General features: G+C 42.5%; 1 protein-coding gene across 2 annotated transcripts in view; it reads right to left on the reverse strand.

The window, feature by feature from the left end:
* limch1b (LIM and calponin homology domains 1b) overlaps nt 1-20,742 on the reverse strand; it is a 71,648-nt gene that overhangs the window by 20,935 nt on the left and 29,971 nt on the right. The window contains exons 3-8 of one of the 2 annotated variants that reach the window (XM_030776009.1): nt 18,750-18,819; nt 12,175-12,281; nt 9,061-9,091; nt 6,739-6,849; nt 4,747-4,945; nt 406-658 (exon numbers count right to left, since the gene is read on the reverse strand). In XM_030776009.1, the coding sequence (XP_030631869.1) occupies nt 406-658; nt 4,747-4,945; nt 6,739-6,849; nt 9,061-9,091; nt 12,175-12,281; nt 18,750-18,819 (771 nt within the window). Of the gene's footprint in view, nt 1-405; nt 659-4,746; nt 4,946-6,738; nt 6,850-9,060; nt 9,092-12,174; nt 12,282-12,624; nt 12,905-18,749; nt 18,820-20,742 lie in introns of those variants that run through there. The other variant, XM_030776017.1, reaches the window with a different exon arrangement.

Genomic DNA, 20,742 nt, shown 5'->3' on the forward strand with positions numbered 1-20,742 from the left:
AAAAACAAACAACTTCTTACCCAGTCACTTTCATACGCCTGCAGCAGTTACAGGGGTTAGAGGAGTAATAATAACAGGTTGGCTGGGATATCCCACAGACCTGTCAGCTAACACTAAGAAGGGCACAGTCACCATGGTTACATATTACGCTGATAGACTGGCTAACTTATGTAACAGCTGAGATGACTGGGCACCGAAAACATAATGACATATTTCATCGACTGCAAGACTGGTCGCCATATTTACCTGCAAAACCTCTCTCCTCCAGTTGGTTGACAGCGCACACTGACAGCATAGTTATGTATGACAGACCAGTTGCCTTAGTTACAGTAAATCAATCTCTCCCACTAGAGGTAAACAAACAGCGATGACACGTCAGAGTGTCAGAGTGGTCGTCACAGTTACCTGAACGGCCTCTCTCCTCCTATAGGTGAGGAGGCGTTGCTCCAGCTCTTGCGGCTGTCTTCTCTCTCGGTTCTCTTGCGGCGTAGCGGTGTGGGCATGTAGGCTGTCTGGTTGCTCTTGTTGGGTAGGAACTGGTTGAAAGGCATGGCTGTGCGGGGCTCGCTGCATGAGGTTCGGCGTGCCAACATGTCATCCTTTCGCACATCCGGTATCCTTCTGTGGGGGACGTCCGACTCTGAGTCGCTACCGCGGCCTATGCGTGAAAATCATTAACAAGTGTTAACAGTATACACACAAGAATGAGAAGAACCACTGACTTATCCAATCTGGGAACCTCAGTGGATTTCTGTGTTTACTTAATATCATTCCTGCGAAATAAGACCTGATTTCAGGGCAAAAGATACATATTGGAGACTGTGATGAAAATGGAGAGACTTTTTGAAGCTAGCATCACTCAGACACCTTGGTCACCACCTCTGTTCTCAGCACTGCCCCAAACACTGCACACCAATGCACGAACTGCATTCTAACCACAAACAAAACAGAACAAAACACAGAACAGAACTTCTCCAGCTGTACATAATTTATAAAGGAAAGAATAATTTAAGACAAGAAATGTCATAAAGGTTTGGTCTAATCAAATGTTTGGATGATATTATGGATAGATGGACATCTACTGCTCTTTGAAGGAAAACCAAAAGTGACAGTTGACCTAAAAATCCATTACATCTCTTGAAAAAGACCAGAGATAACGATTCACAGAAACAATGTACTTTCATCAACTCCAAACTCCTCTTAAGCACACATAGCTGAAAATCAGACCTCATACATGTGAACATTTTCTGAGAAGGCTACTGGCTCTTCAAATGCACCTGGATTTTAAGAGACACACCACTCTTTCTCTCTTTTTCATTTCTCACCCTACCGCACATTCTTCAGCAACCTGTTCTCCACATGTCTTGCTCTCTCTGGCACTGACAAACCCGCTCTGATGGAAGGATATACCACTGCATGGTTTACATCAAACACAGATAAGAGAATTTTCTGCTGAATTTCTGTCAGGACAGACCAGAATGACTGACAAGAGTTAGCTCAAGGGAGTATCCCATATATTTTATATGAAAAATGAAATCCCTGACTATAGTCTCCAACAGACAGATCCAACCATGCAATCTATGTAACCGCTGTGTGACTCCGTGGAGTCTGAGTGGGACCTATGTGTAGCATTACTGAACTATTAGATGGACAGTGGGAAACATACGGAACCTACACAGGTGAAATGTCGGAGCACACACGTGTAAGCAGAGTGCTATGTCAATGACATGCTTAACCCACAGGAGCATGCCCACAAACCAAATTAAAGCCATGGTCTATACAGTTAAATGGACTATATGTGTTATGGCACTGGAGAAGAGAAAAGAAGAGAAGAGAAGAGAATCTTCCCTAAAAGAAGTGGTAAAATGTTTTTTTTTTTTTTTTTTTAACGATTTCTTCTCATACCATGACTCATTTGACATGATGTCCCAAACAAGAAAAAAAAAATCCAATAGTCAGGGTTCAATACATTTTTGTGGAAGAGTTTGAACTGACTGTAGTTTGCTCTTGACTGTTCCTGCAATCCCCTCTCAGCTATGAGACAAAATTTACTCAAATAGATACCCAAAGTCTCAGACTGGAGGGTCACCAAGTGCCTAGTTTGTTTTGGGTAAACACTCATAATTAGAAGGTCTTTCATGTAATCAAAAGCTCCCTTGACCATAAGATCTGGTCTCACATCAGTTTTGGAATGGGTTCAGTGAAATGTTAGTCCACTGCAGCTGACCTGTGGTAAGTTATACCGTCTCAAATACAGTTGACCCACAGTGAGGCATGCAGTGAAACAGCAGGAGAGTAGACAAGCAACACAGAGCAGACACAAAGACAGTTTCTCATTATAAAGAAACTGACTGCAAATAAGGAGAGGGAGGATTTCCCGACAGAACAATGTATTTTGCCATTCCAATATTCTCAAATTGATATTGTTTGAATTATTATCAGACCTTTTAAAATGGTTCAAGCACTCCTGTTTCACTACTCCAAAGAGCTATGAAGATTTAATAACTAATTAAGCTTCACATTGGCCGGTCTTATGTGTTCCTGTGAAAATGGGTGACCGTTTATTTACAGACCAAAAGAAACTCAACAACAAGCTGGAAAATGAGGCATTTTCAACTGGAAAGACGTCAACTTCCCCTCTATTTCCCTCCTGACTAAAACACCATCTGACCAAAACAGGAAATTTTGACTTTCCTCAACATGCTACAGATCTTCTCTACAGAAAGTATGGCCTCATTACTTAACGAAAGACTGTAAACTTTTTATATGACCTTGTTAAATTCAGAAGGGGTAGCCTTATTTTATTTCATGGCTCACAACTGCTTACTAAAGTGACTTATGTGCAGAATGACATTATAAAACTCTTCATCATATTCTGCCAAGTTATAATTATCTCTCCAAATCTACTTTCAACGGCACACATAAATACCCCTAAAAACTGTTTATGAGTCAACTCCACTTTCATAAAATATTTACAGTGCTAACATGTGTAAAATAGCACAAATTACACACACACACACACGCACACGCAAACACACTCATGCACACATACATGCACGCGCATACACACAAATACATACAAACATGCACACAAACACACATACACAAACATGCACACAAACACAGACTTTATGCATATAATTATCGATTACAGAGACTGGATATTGTTTGGATACTTTGACAATATTTACCATACTTAGCACACTGTGTGAGGTTTGCCTTTAAAGAAAAGGTCTACCAGTTATCATCTTTATGATACTTAAATTAGACATAATCACATACAAAACAGACCAGTATAGAACCACACAATTATCATCACAATAAAACAAACAAAACCCAACATAAGCCTGGTCTCTGCTACAGACCTTAAACATTACAGAGAGAGAGAAAAGTGAAGAGAGAAAAGAGGAGAAAGAGGGAGAGACAAAGAGGAGAGAGTGAGTGAGAGAGAGTAAACGAGGGAGAGAGAGTGACAGTATGTGTGTGTGTGAGAGTGAAAGAGAGAGAGAGAGAGCGGGAGAGAGAGAGAGAGAGTCTACTGCCTGTATGAGTAAACCCTGGACTGCAGTTTCACTGTGGTCAGTGCCTGTCTTGGTTGTCTGGTTTGGTTTATATAGTCCTGGAAGCAATCACGGAGGTAAAAATCTTTCATGGGCAGAAAGTGTCTCCAACACTCCCTGTGCTCACTGCAAAACAACAATCCAGAGGGACCATACTCACAAATTCACAGATATATTTAGAACAGAGAAACAGAATATCTACTCTTCCTTGTGTGTGTTTGTGTGCGTGTGTGTGTTTGTGTGCGTGTGTGTGTCTATGTGTGTGTCTGCACAGGAACTGAGTCTTGTCGACTTGAAGTTTTCTGACTCAGCACTTGAACCCTCAGCTTCATTTAGCCCACGAGTGTAACAAAACCAGATTATACAGAAGCTTCAAAACCATTAATGGAGTAAGGGAATAAGTTGAGGTGTGTCATGGTGTGTGTGTGTGTGTGTGTGAGTGTGTTTGTCTGTGTGAGTGTGGAGGGGGCAGGGGGTGATGGGTGGTCAGGCTGCATCTACACTAAGATAAAAAAAAAAAAATCCATCAACATTGTCGTTGCGTTTTCTGATTGGTAGCACACAGTGAAGAGAGGCCTTGTGTTGCGAGACAGGCAAGCCCAAGCTCTGTTATCTGTCTTCACCTTCAAACACAATCAAACTACATTTGAAGTCTTTCAGCGGTCTCTCTCTCTCCTCCCTTTTTCTCTCCCTCTTTTCACGCCTTTTTTTTTTCTGAGGCTGAAACAGGCCTCAAAGGAGCGTAACCAATGACAACAGCATTCTGATCTGCTCGCAACATTTGAGTGTGGATAGCCACAGACCACAGACACCGCAGTACAGATGTTAAAACCAGTCCACATTCAGCCCTGCCACATGACCTCACACACAGAGATACTGCATTAATGTATTGTGCTAACATAATACAAGTTGCCAATCATAAATATTAACATTAAACTGAATATCAGTTGTGGTCTAAAGCAACATCTTCAGTCTCCATCATTAATGCTCTCTATGGAAAGAAACAGTTTTTGTCTATGTGGGAAATCTAATTGTCTCCTTTTTCTGAACATAAGGTCTTTGCACAGTTGGGTTAAAATAACCTGATCAGAACGATGACAAAACCATGCATATAATATGTATAGCTGTGATGGTTTATGGACTGTGGATACTTGAGTAATAAGAGTTCTTTAGGCTTGTCACTCACCATCACTGTTGCCGCGGGCGACCAGGACGTCTGGTGAAGGGGTGTGGCGGGAGCGGGATCCGAGCGAGTCCAGGCTGTCGAAGGAGTCGTCGCGGCCGTGTCGCGGTGGAGAAAGTGAGTCGCTCCGCTCTGATTCCCAACAGTCAATATAGCCACTGTCCCTGATACTACGTTTAGGGCTGTCCCAATCTTCAGCCTCCTGATACAAACACACACGTGCACGCACACACACACACACACACACACACACACACACACGTATGCACACACACACAGACACAAATACTTGTTTGTAAAACATTGGCATGTCTTGAAAGTCCTATCAGACTAACGCACAGAGAAAGTTATCTAAATACACACTAGAGGAGAGAACATTCAGAAGTAAACTACTGGTCAAATTATGAAATATGAACTATGAAGTAATGATAACAAAGTCACATTAGTCTGTTTAGAAATTTCTCTTTTTGTCCTCTCTCTTTCTTTCTCTCTCTCTTTCCATTTTTCCTCTTCTCACTTACCCAACCACTTCCTGTCTCATCCATCTTCTTTCCTCACTCCTAACTTAGACTTCCAGCCCTCTTCACCAGCTCTGTATATCCTCTCATTATCTCTCATTTACTCTGTCTGTCTGTCTGTCTGTCTTTCTCTGGTAGATCCTGTCTGAGGGGGGATGTGGGGGCACTTCTGCCTGACCCTCATGATGGGGGTCTCACCGCACAATGACTGTCTTTGACGGTTCACAGTCACAGAGGCATTCCTTCCATTGGCCCAGTCCACTCTCTGACCCCCCCCCCCACACACACACACACACATACAGACACAGGGACACGCACACACACACACGCATACGCATACGCACACACACGCGCACACACACACACACACACACACACACATACACACTCCCTCCCTCTCTCTAACATACAAAACTCTAACCACCAAACTCAAATACACAAACCAGGCTAAGCAGTGGAATAATGCAATTACTGAGAGGAAAGCTGTCCATTTACTAAAAAAAATAAAAATCTTGTAACCAGTCACTACAGCAGCTACTACACGGGGCAGAAACCTGAAAAAAAAATAGCTTTTGTTGATTAGAGGCTGGTAACACACACTGAAGGGTGAGTCAGCATTTTTGAGACCGCTTGCCATGTCACCAAAACACAAGAGAGTCTTTCATTAAAGCATCAGCCGCTTCCACACCGAGATTAAAATGAGTTTCACTGACTCTCAAGAGCACATATAAAACACTGTCCTCTGTCAAGACAGCGAGAATCTTACACAGGCCTTTACACAGCTGGAGAACCGCTCTACAGAGAGAGAGAGAGAGAGAGAGAGAGAGAGAGACAGAGAGACAGAGAGAGAGAAAGACTGTGACTTTTATACGATGGACGCACGACATGCTGGAGAAGTACATTGCAGCCGTGTGACATCATTCTAAATGAGGCCATTGCAACGTGCATGTGTGCATGTGTGTGTGTGTGTGTCCTCCCAAGGGTTTCACAAAAGCCCTCAGTCCTGGTTGTTTGGTTGTTGAGTCCAGTGTCCTGAGATCATCTCTGGAGAGAAAACTTGAGGCTGGTCCATGACTGACTCAAGCGGAGTGAAATGGCAGGGAAAACAGCAGTCCACCCATCTCCAGAAAGGGTCCAACGAGTTAAAGTCAGGGTTCTGTCTGAACACTGCAGCCCATCTCTCTTTAATACCACATATCCGTTCAACTGAACACAGACTTCCTAGGACAAATAACTTTACGCTCAATAAAGGCCTTTTGGAGAAAATCACAGAGCCTTAACCTCACAAAATGCAATTTTTGTACCCCAAATGCATATTGTTCTTCCACACGATCCATCAATCAACCAATCTATCCATGAATCAATCAAACGATCAATCGCTAATCACAAAGGACATCTACAGACAGCAGTGGCAGGATCACCCCTCTGTACATGGCAGTGAATGAAGGCATCACAGGGCAGTGTTAACTGTCTGTACCTTGCGCATCTGTGACAGCAGCCCCTCAAACTCCCTCAGGTCCAGTGTGGGCCCACTGTAGGTCGCACAGCTGTTGGCAGCCCGGCCCAGCCAATAAATCGTGATCAGAACCTGAAGGTAGATTATGGTCAGACAGATTAAACAAACCAAACAGATAACGAAAACATGCTTTCACTCATCCATCCATCCATCCATCCCCTATATCCCCAACTCAATCCATTTAATTTGTAAATAAACACTAAAAGCTTCACTATCAACAACTATCAACCACCCTGGATGAAGCCAAATTGTTCATAGTAAAAACTGGAGGCTTAAAAATACAAAGTGTTCAACAGTGTTCAAGATGAGCTTAAATATTCATAAAACATCCAGCATGTCATGTAACACAGGTTTTCATGTGTGGCTAGCATGGTTTAAAGAGAGGTTTGTAAGAGCGCGAGCATCTGACAGCTAGCAGACATATATACTGTCAGAGGTTACGTTATCCCGTGGCTGCGCTGGCATTCTGAACCACCTGTTAGACATCAGCTCCATGTCTTCACGACTGATAGCGAGTTTACAGTGTAGTCCTATACACCGAAACCACAATATAGCAAAAACAAAAGACATCTGATAGCTGTGGGTTTGCGTCGTTTGAGAGAAAAAGCTGACTGCTGGAGTTAAGTGTGACCCTGGAGAAAACTCCACATGCTAATGTTTTTTCAATAAGGCAAAAGTTTCCTTATTCAGTAGAGTTTGCGAGGACCACACATACACAACTCCAGATTGACAAATGACACATTTGGGATTGATATAAGCATAAAACACTGGAGGGTAAACACACTTTTCTCCATTTTCAATGCCTCCATAAATGCAGCCGTATTCCCATCACGACAACAGTGATTTCTCTTGACAACATAAAGCTGTAAACAGAGCGTATGCTGTTCTCACCATTACTCTAACACAAGCTTTCTTGTGGTTTGTTTGGACACAAAGCAAGGCTTTGTTAGCAGGACTGTGTCATCAAACACAACTCTATGTTTACCAAAGGCTTCTGTACAAATGAGACAAGAGTTTCCACAAGTCGCCACAATGGCTAACACACAATACGGTCAACTCATGCTTTAAAATACTTTGTAAATGCTGAAAAAAGTAAACCACATTTCTTACTGCCATATGACTTTAACTGGAAAACTCTACCCTCTATCAAACAGAGTTAAAACATCAAAACCATGAAAAAATCCTTGCCCTAAAAGTAAAAGGCTAATATTGACGCAGACGGTCCTTGAAGAGTGAGTTCATTACATTTTTGTAAGCTATCATTTGAAATTTTAGGCTGCAAAGGGCCAGTTCGTGACTCATGTTTCAACAGCCTCACAGATGTTTCCCATACTTTTCAAATTCATGTGTCCTCATATTTATAGGAGTATGTAAAAAAAACCCTTTAAAGTAAGTACATTGTACTGGTCATCAGTGAAAAAAAAAATGTGCCTCTTAATTTGAAGACAAAAAGAGCCAAAAGATATTTTGGTTATGGTTAGGCCTATCAGTCTTACTGCAAAAGGACAGTCTTCACTAAGACAGCAATATGTGTGTCTGCATGTGTGCATGTCTCTGTGTGTGTGCGTGTTTGTGTGTGTGTGTGTGTGTGTGTGTGTGTGCCTAAGCGTGTGTGTCCAAAACCAGTCAGAAGGCCATTGAACAAAAGCCTTGCCTAATAACTTTGCTGCCAGTGTTGCTAGTGCCAAGACATTGTGCACATAACTCTCTGTGTAACTTCAGTAAATTGTCCCCTTGTTGTGAAAGAACAATGTTGGTATGCAAAAGTCTTAAATAAGCAACAAGGTCTGGACAAGAGGCAAAGCCTACCCGAGCACAGCCCTGCTGACTGATAGCACACGTGCTGTGAGTGAACTGTTCACATAGCCCAGGTCTGTTCTTGATGTCAGTTGTTCCAAGTTCAAGTTTGTTGGCTACCTTGTCATTCTAAAACAACATGATACCTGTCACACCAGTTCCACACAATCCACTCTTTCAACCACAAACTCCGCTCAGAATGATGCTGATATTGTTTGATATAGTATGAAAACCCTGACACAGCGAAACTTCAATATTTACATAGAAACAACTCAATTCCTTTACATACCAAATGAGTCATCTGTCAGAACATGACACCACAACCATAACCGTATAAAGTCCAGGTAAAAACACAACAAAATGCACAAACTGCAGAAATAAGATATAGATTGCGTGTAAAACTTATAGTGACAGACAAATACACACATGCTGAAAATAACAGGAACTCATAGATAAACAGACAAACAGACAAAAACATTCACTTACATTCTTTAGTTTCCTACTGCTTTCGAAGCCTCTGACAGAGAAAAAGAAAGAGAGAGAGAAAGAGAGAGAGAGAGAGGAACAGAGAGAAAAAGAGAGAAAGATTACCTCACCATTAGTAGCATTCAAAACAGTTATAATACACAATAAATCAATATCAATACCAATAAAAGTCAGGTGAGACAGACAGACTTCAAGATGAGAGAGAGTGGAATTACCCTGTGCGCCTGAGAGCCAAAATAACAGTGTTTCATTTCACATACACACACACACACACACACACACACGCACACACACACACACACACACACGCACACAGACACACGCACACACGCACACACAGACACACGCACACAGACACAAATACACACACGCACACACACACAACTTCTGACGCCACCGTTGTCTCTCTGTGGCTCCTCACTCCTGCAATTTTAACTACTTTATTTAGGAAGCCTCAGGCCATAGTCAGGAGAAAAAAGAACCAAGGAGCAAATTTTTCTCTCTCTGTCATCCTGACACGCTCTTCCTCTTTCAACTCTGAATTCTCTGAACACTGGATAAGCTTAAAACGTCGAAGAGAGGTGTAGCTGTAAACAGAGTCACATTAGTCTCTGCAGTCATGGGATGAAGTCTTATCTGGGAAACATCATCATAATGGAAGTGCAGTCACTGGGCGGCACTTCATAGTCCCAAATGATTGGGTCATAATTGCGGTGTGTTTTTGCCAGATAAGTATCCTGATAAACAGTGTTGCTGATGTGATATATTAACATTTGTGAGTTTTGGGTGAGTGACTGAAGGGCTCGAAACAAGATTTGGTCTGTTGACAAGGTTTTTGTCAGGGTTTTGCAAAGAGAAACAAGAGGCAAGACTTGATGCTTGATTACAACACTGCTGGCTGCCCTTCAAGTCTCTGCTCACTACACAGCAAGACAAAAGAGTAAATGCAATTGAGAGGATGTGTGAAAATGAAAGAGAGGATGATAGGTATGAGAGAGAGAGAGACAAAGAGAGGGAGAGAGAGAGAACAACACGAGGATTAGAGATGACAGAAAGGGGGTGAGAATAGGAAAGAAAGAGAGACAGAGAGAGAAACCGATAGAGAGTGAGAAAAAGAGGGAGAATGAATCAGTGAGAGATACATGGGCAGATGAGAACAGTGACTCGCTCTGTCTTTCCTTTGCTACTGACCTCACCTGACCACAGAGAGAGAGAGAGAGAGAGAGAGAGAGAGAGAGAGAGAGAATGGATTGTTTCTTTACAGCTTCCTTGCATAAGCTTACATAAGTTTGGTATTCTTAAGACTACCACACCACACAGATTCCGTAAAGTATTAGATCACTCTTCATGATATCTCTCTCGCTCTCTCTCCTGTCTTCACAGTCTGTCTCTCTCCACTGCTCAGCCTGTCACTTGTCACACAGAACTCTCAGTTTCCATCAACAAACATCACGACCTCATATTTCAACTCTTTGCTCACTTTATAGAGCTGTCTTCACTCCAAGAACTGGAGCACCAGTGGAAAGAGTGATGTTAACGGAAAGATATGAAGACAAGAAGACAGGAGCAAAGATAATAAATGCCTCCAGGTTGAGGAAAGAGAAAGAATGAGAGGAACTTATGATTAAAGGCAGAGACATATCTAAATGCAAAATTCTTCACTTAAGACAGAACAAAAGGACAAGCTCCAATTCCCTAAAGCCTTTACTGTGCATGTGTGCTAACACAACCGATAGCAAATCAGATCACTGGTTTTGAATGGGATAATGTGTTTGCCACCTGTTAAAGGCATTGACAAATTTATCTGTAAGGTTTTGAATTATCTGAAGGTTTTGAGTTCATCACGGAAGACAACATATAACATGCTATTAAGAGCACAGCGTTTCACAGTACACCTCTGTTTGGCAGTATTCTAACACAAGATAACATATAGTAGACTAATGGAGTTTTTCGTAAGTTCTGTTACTTTCAAATCAGCTCAAGTTACTAGTCAACTTAAGTTACTGCACAATGCAAAACTCAACAGTTCTGATTGAGTTGTTGGATCAGAAAAAGTCGCTTTAAACTGAGAATAGCCCGAATCTTCCAGCACAAACCTACACTGTATACCCATTCAGCATTATACTCTGTGTTCAGTGTTCAGAACTGAATATGTGGAAATACATATACGCACACGCACACACACAGACTGACAAATTCTTTTTCTGATGTGCACATGAATACGAAACTCTATTCGTCTTCTCTTGACAGAACCAGTTCAGTCATTTCTGTCACTGACTATAGTTTCTGTACTTAGGAGCCAACTCCATACAGGACTGTCACTCCATCCCTCACAGGAGACAACACACTGTTACCTAGCAACAAGATTCACAAACTCGTGATTGGGACATTTTTGGAAAATGAGAGCATGCATCTCACAAACAAAACGCTCTTTCTCTGCTCTGATCCGACCTGTTTGTCGTAACTTCAGGAGAAAAATACCTTTTCAAAAAGTAGAGAGAGAGAGACAGAGAGAGGCAAAGGAAACACACACACACACACAGACACACACACACACACACAGACACACACACACACACACACACGCACACACACACACACACACACACACACACACACAGGAAACAGAGGGTGTGACATAACAACACAAAAAGATATGTGCAGATAATCTGCTGGATGCAGTGAGAAACAGACAGAGAAAGGACACTTAGGAACATAACAGGCCAACAAGAGACTTATTTCAATTAAAGGCAGAGTGTCACTTTAAGAGGAGTAAACACAGTGTGACATTTCTGCTGATCACACGTAAACAGGTACACACGTTTTTGTCAGTTTCAGAAACGGAAACAGCAGTTTTCTAAACCAATATTTCAGACAGGCATAGACTCTCTGTTCAAATACTGTGTGTAAGTAGAAGTTACCTCACAAATGTTACATTAATCTTACACTGGTTACCTTCACTCACAAGCGTCTCTGACTTACAATGACAACACAAAAGTCAAACTCATGAGAAAGGAAGAATGGATGAGAGTGCATGAGAGAGAGAGAGAGAGAGAGAGGGAGAGAGAGAGAGGGAGAGAGAGAGAGGGAGAGGATGAGAGGTAGGAGTCTTACTTGTGGTTGGTGCGGGTGGATGTGTCTTGAAGGTCACCAGGGTCAAACAACTGAGAGCCCTTTAGTCCCAGCTCCTCACAACCTCTCAGGAACAACGTCAAGTTATCCTATAAACGTGCACACATACACGCACACACGCACACACACACACACACACACACGCATACACACACACACACACACACACACACACAGAGCAGAAAGTTCACACTGGGTACCGCAGTTTGAAATCACAACACAGCAACAGCCCAGCAAAAACACGCATACACACATGGACACACAGAGGGAGAGAGAGAGAAAGTCAACAAGACGCCAGTGGTTTGGCCTCTCATTGCCTGCTGGCTCTACAATAACTGCCAATCACCCTCCTCTCTCTTTCTCTTTCTCTCTCTCTCTCTCTCACCCACACACACACACACACAAATGTAGAAACATTCTCTCTTTTTCTACCTCCTTCACTTGGTATTTTTCTTTCATGTACTTCTCGTATCACTTTCATCCACTCTCTTTCGCTGAGTGAAGTAATCGCTGTCCAGCTCTCAGCGTCTCAACCTTCTCAGGTGCTGTAAGCTTCCCAACTCTCTCTTTCTCTCTCTCTCTCTGCTTAGACCAGGTGTCTCAGTGTCTTTTGTCTGCTATGTGCAACCTGAGCTCCTCTCTTCTCTCCTCCACTCCTTTCTCTCTCTCTCTCTCTCAGTCTCTCTGGTTCCCAGCTCCCATGAAAAGCTCCCGTCCTCCCGGCTCCCCCTCCCTGACCTGGAAGGGTGGCACGGTTTCCTCTCGGTCACGATTGTTGTGCTGTCGTATTTTTCAGAGGGACGGGCAGTTTTTTCATGTTTGAGAGAGTGAGAGAGAGAAAGGGAGAGAGAGAGAGAGAGAGAGAGAGAGAGAGAGAGAGAAAGAAAAGACCTCCCCCTGGAGCCATACCAACAGCCCCCTGCCCCTCCTCTGAGCTTCCTGTCCATTTGTGAAGGTTCTGTTTCTCTGGAGAAAGAACCCCACCCAAACTGCCCCCCCCCATTACTAATAGTACAGGTTTACACCCTCTATTAAGTACTGACAATATAAGAGGGCAGGCCATATGTCCTTATGTTAACTGGGTCACGTACAAGCATACAGAGACAAACACACACATACACACATGCACACACTCACTCACACAAACACACAAACACACACACACACAGAGTACGAGGGGTTCACAAATACAGCATTGTGGACGGGTATCAGTTGTCTCCTGCAGTAACACAGTATGGTTAAGACTCATTCTGAAGCCACTTGCCATCAATGAACCTCTTTGTGTCCCTCTCAGAAGCAATTTAGGTTTTAAGAGCAACTTATACCAATTCTATCTTCATTTCACTGTTGTCACAAGAATGACTTGCAAAAGTCAGTTAATGTAATGACATCCATACAAGTAGGAGAAACTACACATGTGATGAGGAGCGATACACAAAAACCATCAGGCAATACATTCCTTTCCTTAGTATTAATAGTCCTTTAGCGGTCTTTTCACAATTCATCAAAGCTGTAAGGATACAGTTAAACAAGCCAGGGGACGAGGGCTCACCTGGTTAGAGCCGCCCCATGAACACCCCCGACCCCCTCTGCTTGCTGAGGATGCACAGCCCTGTACTGTAATCAGCTTTTACCATCAGTTTAACTACCTGCACTACCCAAGCAGGTGGACCTGATCATTCCTCATCACTCAGATCATCACACCACCTCTCTGACATGAGCCTGCTGAGGAAACTGTATCTTCTGCTTGTGTGTGTGTGTGTGTGTGAGGAAATTGTGTCTTGGTGAGATTTGTGTGTGTGTGTGGTTGATTGACAGTACTTCAGTACTCTGGGAAGGTTGGAGCTTGCGTTTTCTTGACGTCTGTACAAACACAAAGCCATCATCTCAAACCCAGCTCCAGTCACCAAAGCAAAACAACAGACAATAATGGGTCTCTGTGTGTGAACTTAATTTTCAATTTCCGTTTTGTTCAACTGGATTCTGTATGAATCTGTGACAAAACCAATATAAGCAATTTTAACATAACAGGATTTGCTGTCATACTTGAGTTCGGCACAAATACAAATGACTAAAGGAGAAAATGTGTGCATCCGAGATACTAAAACAAATTACCAAAAAAAAAACCCCAAAAAAACCCTGCTATATTGGAAGGCAAAACAGGTAAACACAGGTGAAGAATGTGTTTTGAGTCTGAGAGTAAAAAAATTCCAGATGGACCGAGGACAGGCACATTCACTGACTGGTTAATTGCCTGTGGTCAAAGATAAATTACATACAGAATACTCCTAAATAAAACATGGTTGCAGGAGACTGGAATCCCGTCTTGGCATGTGGAGTGTGGTGAGATTTGAGCTGTAATAAAGCTTCTATGCAGCTCAGATAGATGGAAGTCAGAAAAAATTCAAATTAAAAGCAGAAGATCTCAGACAGCTGACAGCTGGGATGAGAAGCGAGAGGGTTCAGTTTTTGGATACAGATATTCAAGCCCATTTCTTTCAAAGTTTACCCCGATGCCAACTTTGAAGAGAGAAATTGCTGGTATTTGGGATTCAGTCTGGACCAGTGTGAAGAAATTAGCCATAGATACCTACATCACAAGACAACACTGGAATTTATGATCCATAGCTTCACTAAAGACCAACCAGCAAATTAGACCTCAAATCTTCATCCCTCATCATCGAGACCCACTTGATACCATATTTCCTGTCTCACTTTATTTAATTTCATCCTAAAGTCACACAGCCCACCATCAGTAGAGTGAGGCTGGGGTAACTTAACGGATTCAGTCGAGCCTCATAAGAAGAGTTGAAAGTGTAAATGATTCTCGCTGCTATGAAGTTGCATGTGCAAAAGTTTCAATACCACATTTGGGCAAGTACTGCACTAATGTGGTGACATTTTCAAGTTAGCTTTGACTGAGGGATTATGAAAAAGAAGAAATACACAGAGAAGGAGAAAAGAAAAAAAATGTGTCGATTTGAGAAAGGGGAAAGTGAAACAATAGCTCTTGGGAAATACATCAGAGGACATTGAAGCTTAAGAAACAAGGTTCCCAACCAAAGCACAAAATTCCTTCCCGCGATTTTTCCCCCTCCTCTTCCAATGTGTGTACCGAGGCCAAGAATAACAGCCTTGCAAACAAACACGCTGACGGTCGAAAACAGAGAGTAATCGGTGAACAGGAAAAAAAAAACGCAGAGAGCAGTGAAATTCTGAGGAAATTGTGTCTTGGTGAGATTTGTGTGTGTGTGTGGTTGATTGACAGTACTTCAGTACTCTGGGAAGGTTGGAGCTTGCGTTTTCTTGACGTCTGTACAAACACAAAGCCATCATCTCAAACCCAGCTCCAGTCACCAAAGCAAAACAACAGACAATAATGGGCAGAAAAGGGCAAACATAGGTAGTAAAAGAGATGTCAAGAAAGAATTCAAAACATTGAAGAGCAACATTTCTCCACATTTGGTGCACTTTTTTTCATTTTCCCTGAAAATAAGTGAGATCTGATTTAGGGGCATGTATAGTAAGCTCACCAAATTGCTCTTTGGGACACCTCATTGGAGACATAATATTTGGCTTGTAACATCTCAAAGTTTACCTCCTTTTTATGTGGAAAAAGGTTCTCAGATGTTGAAAAAAAAAACCTATCATTTTTTTTACACTGCATCTCGACATCAATAGTAATTTTCTAAAAGCACTTGTCATGTACTTCTCAGGAATTTGAGTATCGCGTCGCTGATGATGTCATCTGTCCTGAATAACACTGTAGTGCTATGACAGTTTGAGCGAACAGAATGCGCTAATTGGAGACCCATAACACTTACAAGCTCTCGTTACAACACCAAAGGCTTCATATGAGGCCAAGACTCCCATTAGTCCAAAACAGGAAAAGGAAGGAGGAGTGGCCCTTTTTTTATTACGATGTCAAAGATAACAACCAGGCCTCCTTGTTTATGCAGTTTGCACCTCGCTAATTACTCCCATTGCCTTCTAGTTTCAAAAACACCACCAAAGCTAAACAAACTTTTACAAGCTAGCTCGAACATGCTTTTAATAAGGCTCACGTTTAAGTAATCCTGTTTCTGTGGAACAAGAGTCGAGTTTTAAAGCGTTCTCCCCTTTTACTCTGCTTAAACATGCTATGCTAATAAACATCGGACAGGGCGTTGCGACAGTAGCGGCATCACGGCAGGATTACCAGGGAATTTGGATAATCCTCTAAAAGTACAAGTTGACCGGCACTCCAGACCGAGTGTACACACAAGTTAGTGTCATAGACACTGAGGAGTGTGTTTGTGTGTGTGTGTGTGTTATGGTGAGAAAAAATAGGACAGGTAAACACGGGAGACTCTTGCTTTTGCAGCAGCAGTACTGCCGTGCTTTGAAAGTGTAACAAGATAATCTGATGTTATTATAGCCAGGGGACTGTGTGTGTGTGTGTGTGTGTGTGAGAGAGAGAGAGAAAGAGAGAGAGAGACAGAGAGAGGGCTTTGAGGAATGCAGGCGTGTAATTACCCATGCCTGTTAAAGACCATAGGAGGGGCAGCGGCTGTGATTAGCGGCCAGGGAAGATAAGATGGTCGGACAAGGAGGGAGAGAGGTTGCGGAGGAAATGGGCCGGCCAAACAAAACTTCCTTCAAAAACACTTTTACTGTGTTCTACAATACACATCTTTACCTCTCATTTTCTCTATCTCTCTGAATGTTTATCTCTCAAATGATACACTCTCTATCTCTCTCTCTGTCTGTTTCCCACCATGCTCCTTCTTTCTTATTCGCTCTTATTTCCCACCTCTGTGAGGGACTTTTTCCATCCTCTGTCTTTCTTCTACTCTCTTTCTTTGACCTTTTCAATTACACTTAAGGCTGTATCAACTGCAAGCGAGGTGACGTGAAAAACAACCTCCCCCTCACACCCACACACAGACACACACACCCACACACAGACACACACACCCACACACAGACACACACAGACTCGTTTTCTTGCAGTGTTAAGGAGTTGTGAGCAGAGCGGAGCAGGGGACCTGGGGAAATCCCCATTCCACCCCCCACCCAGGGATACACAGGCACACCATTGATGTAAGTGGATCTTAGGACGAAGCGAGCGGAGAAAAAGAATGAACGCAGTGAAAAGAAAACAGAAGGTAGATTCTGCTGAGGCTGGACACAGGGCCAGGCCTAAAAAGTGGAGCCGCAGCCCAGGAATGAACTCCACGAACATCCAAGAGGAAGCAGTTCATCACACAAGTGAAAGACTCATGTTAATATGAACATCCATCAAATGACTTAGCAATACCCTCAACACTAAACAGGAGACTGGTTTTACCTATTCACAAAATTTTGCTTTATGGAGCTAGTAACAATTTATTAGAAATCTAAAAAATGAGTATTATGTTTCCGCTCTACAGTACTCTAATATGTCAACAGTGTACATCAAGAAGAGTAAAGACATACAAATATTGACAATGCCAGTCGCACACCTCAAAAAGAATTTGTAACTCTATACAGACCAACTAGTTGTTGTATAAATATTTGTTGATCTTCTCTTGTAATTTTGAAATGTTTAAATATCCCTCAGATAAATGTTTTGTCGTCACACAATGAACATTTGTTTAAAGCTCATAGCTGTATCCTTGAAGAGGATCTAGAAGCTTTAAAAAGGTCTCTCTACAGGTGTTGGGCAATAATGACTGAGATACTAAAGGATGCCACATACTTAAAGTCCCTAGACTAATTTATTTTTGTATCTTTTCTTGGCTCTTCACAACAGTCAAAAAAATGACAGCTAAGAGTGAAAAGCAAAGAGCCAGAACATGCCCAGCTGAAGTGGCAGAGAGAGAGAGAGAGAGAGAGAGAGAGAAGCAGACGAGTATGGATGGTGGAGAGGGGAGCACGGTGCGTGAGCAATAATTACAGTGAAACACCACCATTAAAGGAAAGTCAAAAAAACAACAGAGAGAGACAGAGAGAGAGAGAGGAGGGAAAGAAGCAAAGTGGGGCCTCTCTAATTGTGTTCCTCCTCCTCTCTCTTTTGCTTTGATATGAGATATTTGACACAGTGAGAGAGAGCCAACCGGATAAGACCCCAGCAGCTCTCTCATTCCCTCTGAAAGTGCTCTTGGCAGCAACAGACGATGGATGTTTCAATAAGTCAGTGAAACACAGACAGACTGTACATCTGTCCCACAGCTTCCTCACATTACCATCCTGAACCAAGCAGCTCTCCCTCTCTCTCCCATTCTAACCCCAACCCCCCACACCACGCTATTTAACCTACTCACACACTCACATATTAGTGTATGCCAGGGAAGCACACACACACACACGCACGCCCTGTAAACAAACACACAGAGGCACGCATGCATATATGGGTCCTGTGTTTTATGTATAATTAGTTATCAGATGTTGATTGACATACACACTCACTGACTGACAGTAAGTTACAAACTACTGCACAGCAGAGAGAATGAAAGGCAGTGATGAGCGGCTGTCAGTCACTGTCCTTCAGACATGACACAGGATTATTATTACTGAGGATGTAGAAGTCCACTCACCAGGCCTGCGATGGGAGTAGGAAGTCTGTTAATCTTCTTCACGAGACCTGGTTTGATAGAACTGAGCAACCTGATAGAGAAACAGAGTGAGAAAGAGAGAGACAAAGAGAGAGAAAGGAGGAGAGGACTTAAATGAGTATAATTATATGAAGAAATATAAATGTTTGCTGTTAAGTGTTTAATGAGCATTACAGCTTCAAAAACTTGCCACTCAAACATTTATTCATCCTCAGACACAATAATGTACAACAGTCTGACTATATGAGAAAATGAGAAATTCTGCTACTAAGAAAATACTGCCCCCGCCTCTCTCTTTCACACACACACACACACACACACACACACACACACACACACACACAGGAGAAGGGAAAAAGTCTTACAAAAGGGAAAATGCACTTCACTGCCCATAATAGCACTCTAACAGCATGCTACGGGTGTGTACAAATCCATGTTTGCCTGTGTTCCATCAGTGTGTGTGTGTGTGTGTGTGTGTGTTATATGGAGGGCAAGAGGATGCACCTGCAATGGGTCAAGTACTGACCAGTCATAAGAGCGCAAGTGTGTCTAACCAGTCACACCACAGACACACACACAAGCACAAACACACTAGCAAATCTTTCCACTAGGCTATTAATCAGCTCGGTCTTGAGTTACTAAGGGGTAGAGATTCATGAACATCCTGCACATTGTGTGTGCGTGTGTTTATGTGTCTTTAAGAGTCCATGTTTTCACGGTGTGACTCTCCGAGGAGCCTTAAAACAAAGATCGCTGTCTAACAAAGATAACTCCAGGTCTTGTCTTGGAGAGTCTATGTTCCACTAGGGACCACATTCCATAACTTCCTGTCTGTTCCTGCGGGGGTGCTGGATTCAGGAGTCTACAGGCCTATCTGATCTGACCTGACCCCACCCCACCCCACCCCACCTCCACCCCCAGCTCCACCTCCCAAGCCAAACTATTGCACTCCCATCAATGATATTACCCCCCCCCCCCCCCCACCTACGGAATGAGGGGATCACGGTCTACTTTTTTTTTGTTTTGTTCGGCATCAAAGGCAGGGCCATGACATAATCATGTTCTGATAACCATCATTTCCCTCTGACAGAGAAACAATAGGACCACGTGACACAATATCAGAGGACCATCAACATTTCCTCCATGCTCTATAGTATGTCTGTGAGACTTCAGAAGCACGAAAACAGCTGCACTTGCTATGATTCTTCAGCCTACAAGCAATTCGTACCACTGTTTTAATGTTCTTTAGTCTGAAAACAACATCAAATCATGTAAATCGCGAGAAGTTTGGTGACAATATAGGTTTATAAATAGAGGACATAGTACCTCTAACATTGAACAGGATTCTAATTTTCTTAATTTGAAGTTACATTATAGCAGATGCCCTCTAATTTAGCCCTGAAGGACTTCTAGATTTTGCTGTCACTTCATACTCACAGGCTGAATGTTACCTGGGAAACAAGTGCATGCACTCTTTGGGCAGTCAGAGAACATAGTCTTTGGTTAATATAAAAACCAACAGGACTCTTGACCTCCAGGACCAGGTTGAAAGAGTCCTGCATTAAAGTCACATGTAAGGTTTAATCCAGAAGAATAATAATTGATTATTCGACATAATAAAATAGTTAGAAATATACAAAAAGATATCTTTAAGAACACTTAATCACAAAAGCTACTATTAACATTCTTTCCTATACAGGAGCGTAAGGAAATGCTGTATGAACGCACATTTTACATGAGAGCCCGTAAAGCATTAAGCTTGATTTAAAGCTAACACTTCAGTTAATGCAAGTATAACAATAGTGGGATTGGTAAAGAAAACAGGCAGAGTTCGGGGGAAGTCAGAGGGTTATGTAAACCACTTCTGATTGGCAGTATCAGGGCCCTAAATAAACCTCATTAGACACTATGTCAGGATGGTGCTGGACTGGAATGACAGGCCTGCTTTGTGATGAGTGTGTGTGTAGTGGGGTTC

The sequence above is a fragment of the Chanos chanos genome, chromosome 1, assembly GCF_902362185.1.
Source record: "Chanos chanos chromosome 1, fChaCha1.1, whole genome shotgun sequence".
Taxonomy (NCBI): domain Eukaryota; kingdom Metazoa; phylum Chordata; class Actinopteri; order Gonorynchiformes; family Chanidae; genus Chanos; species Chanos chanos.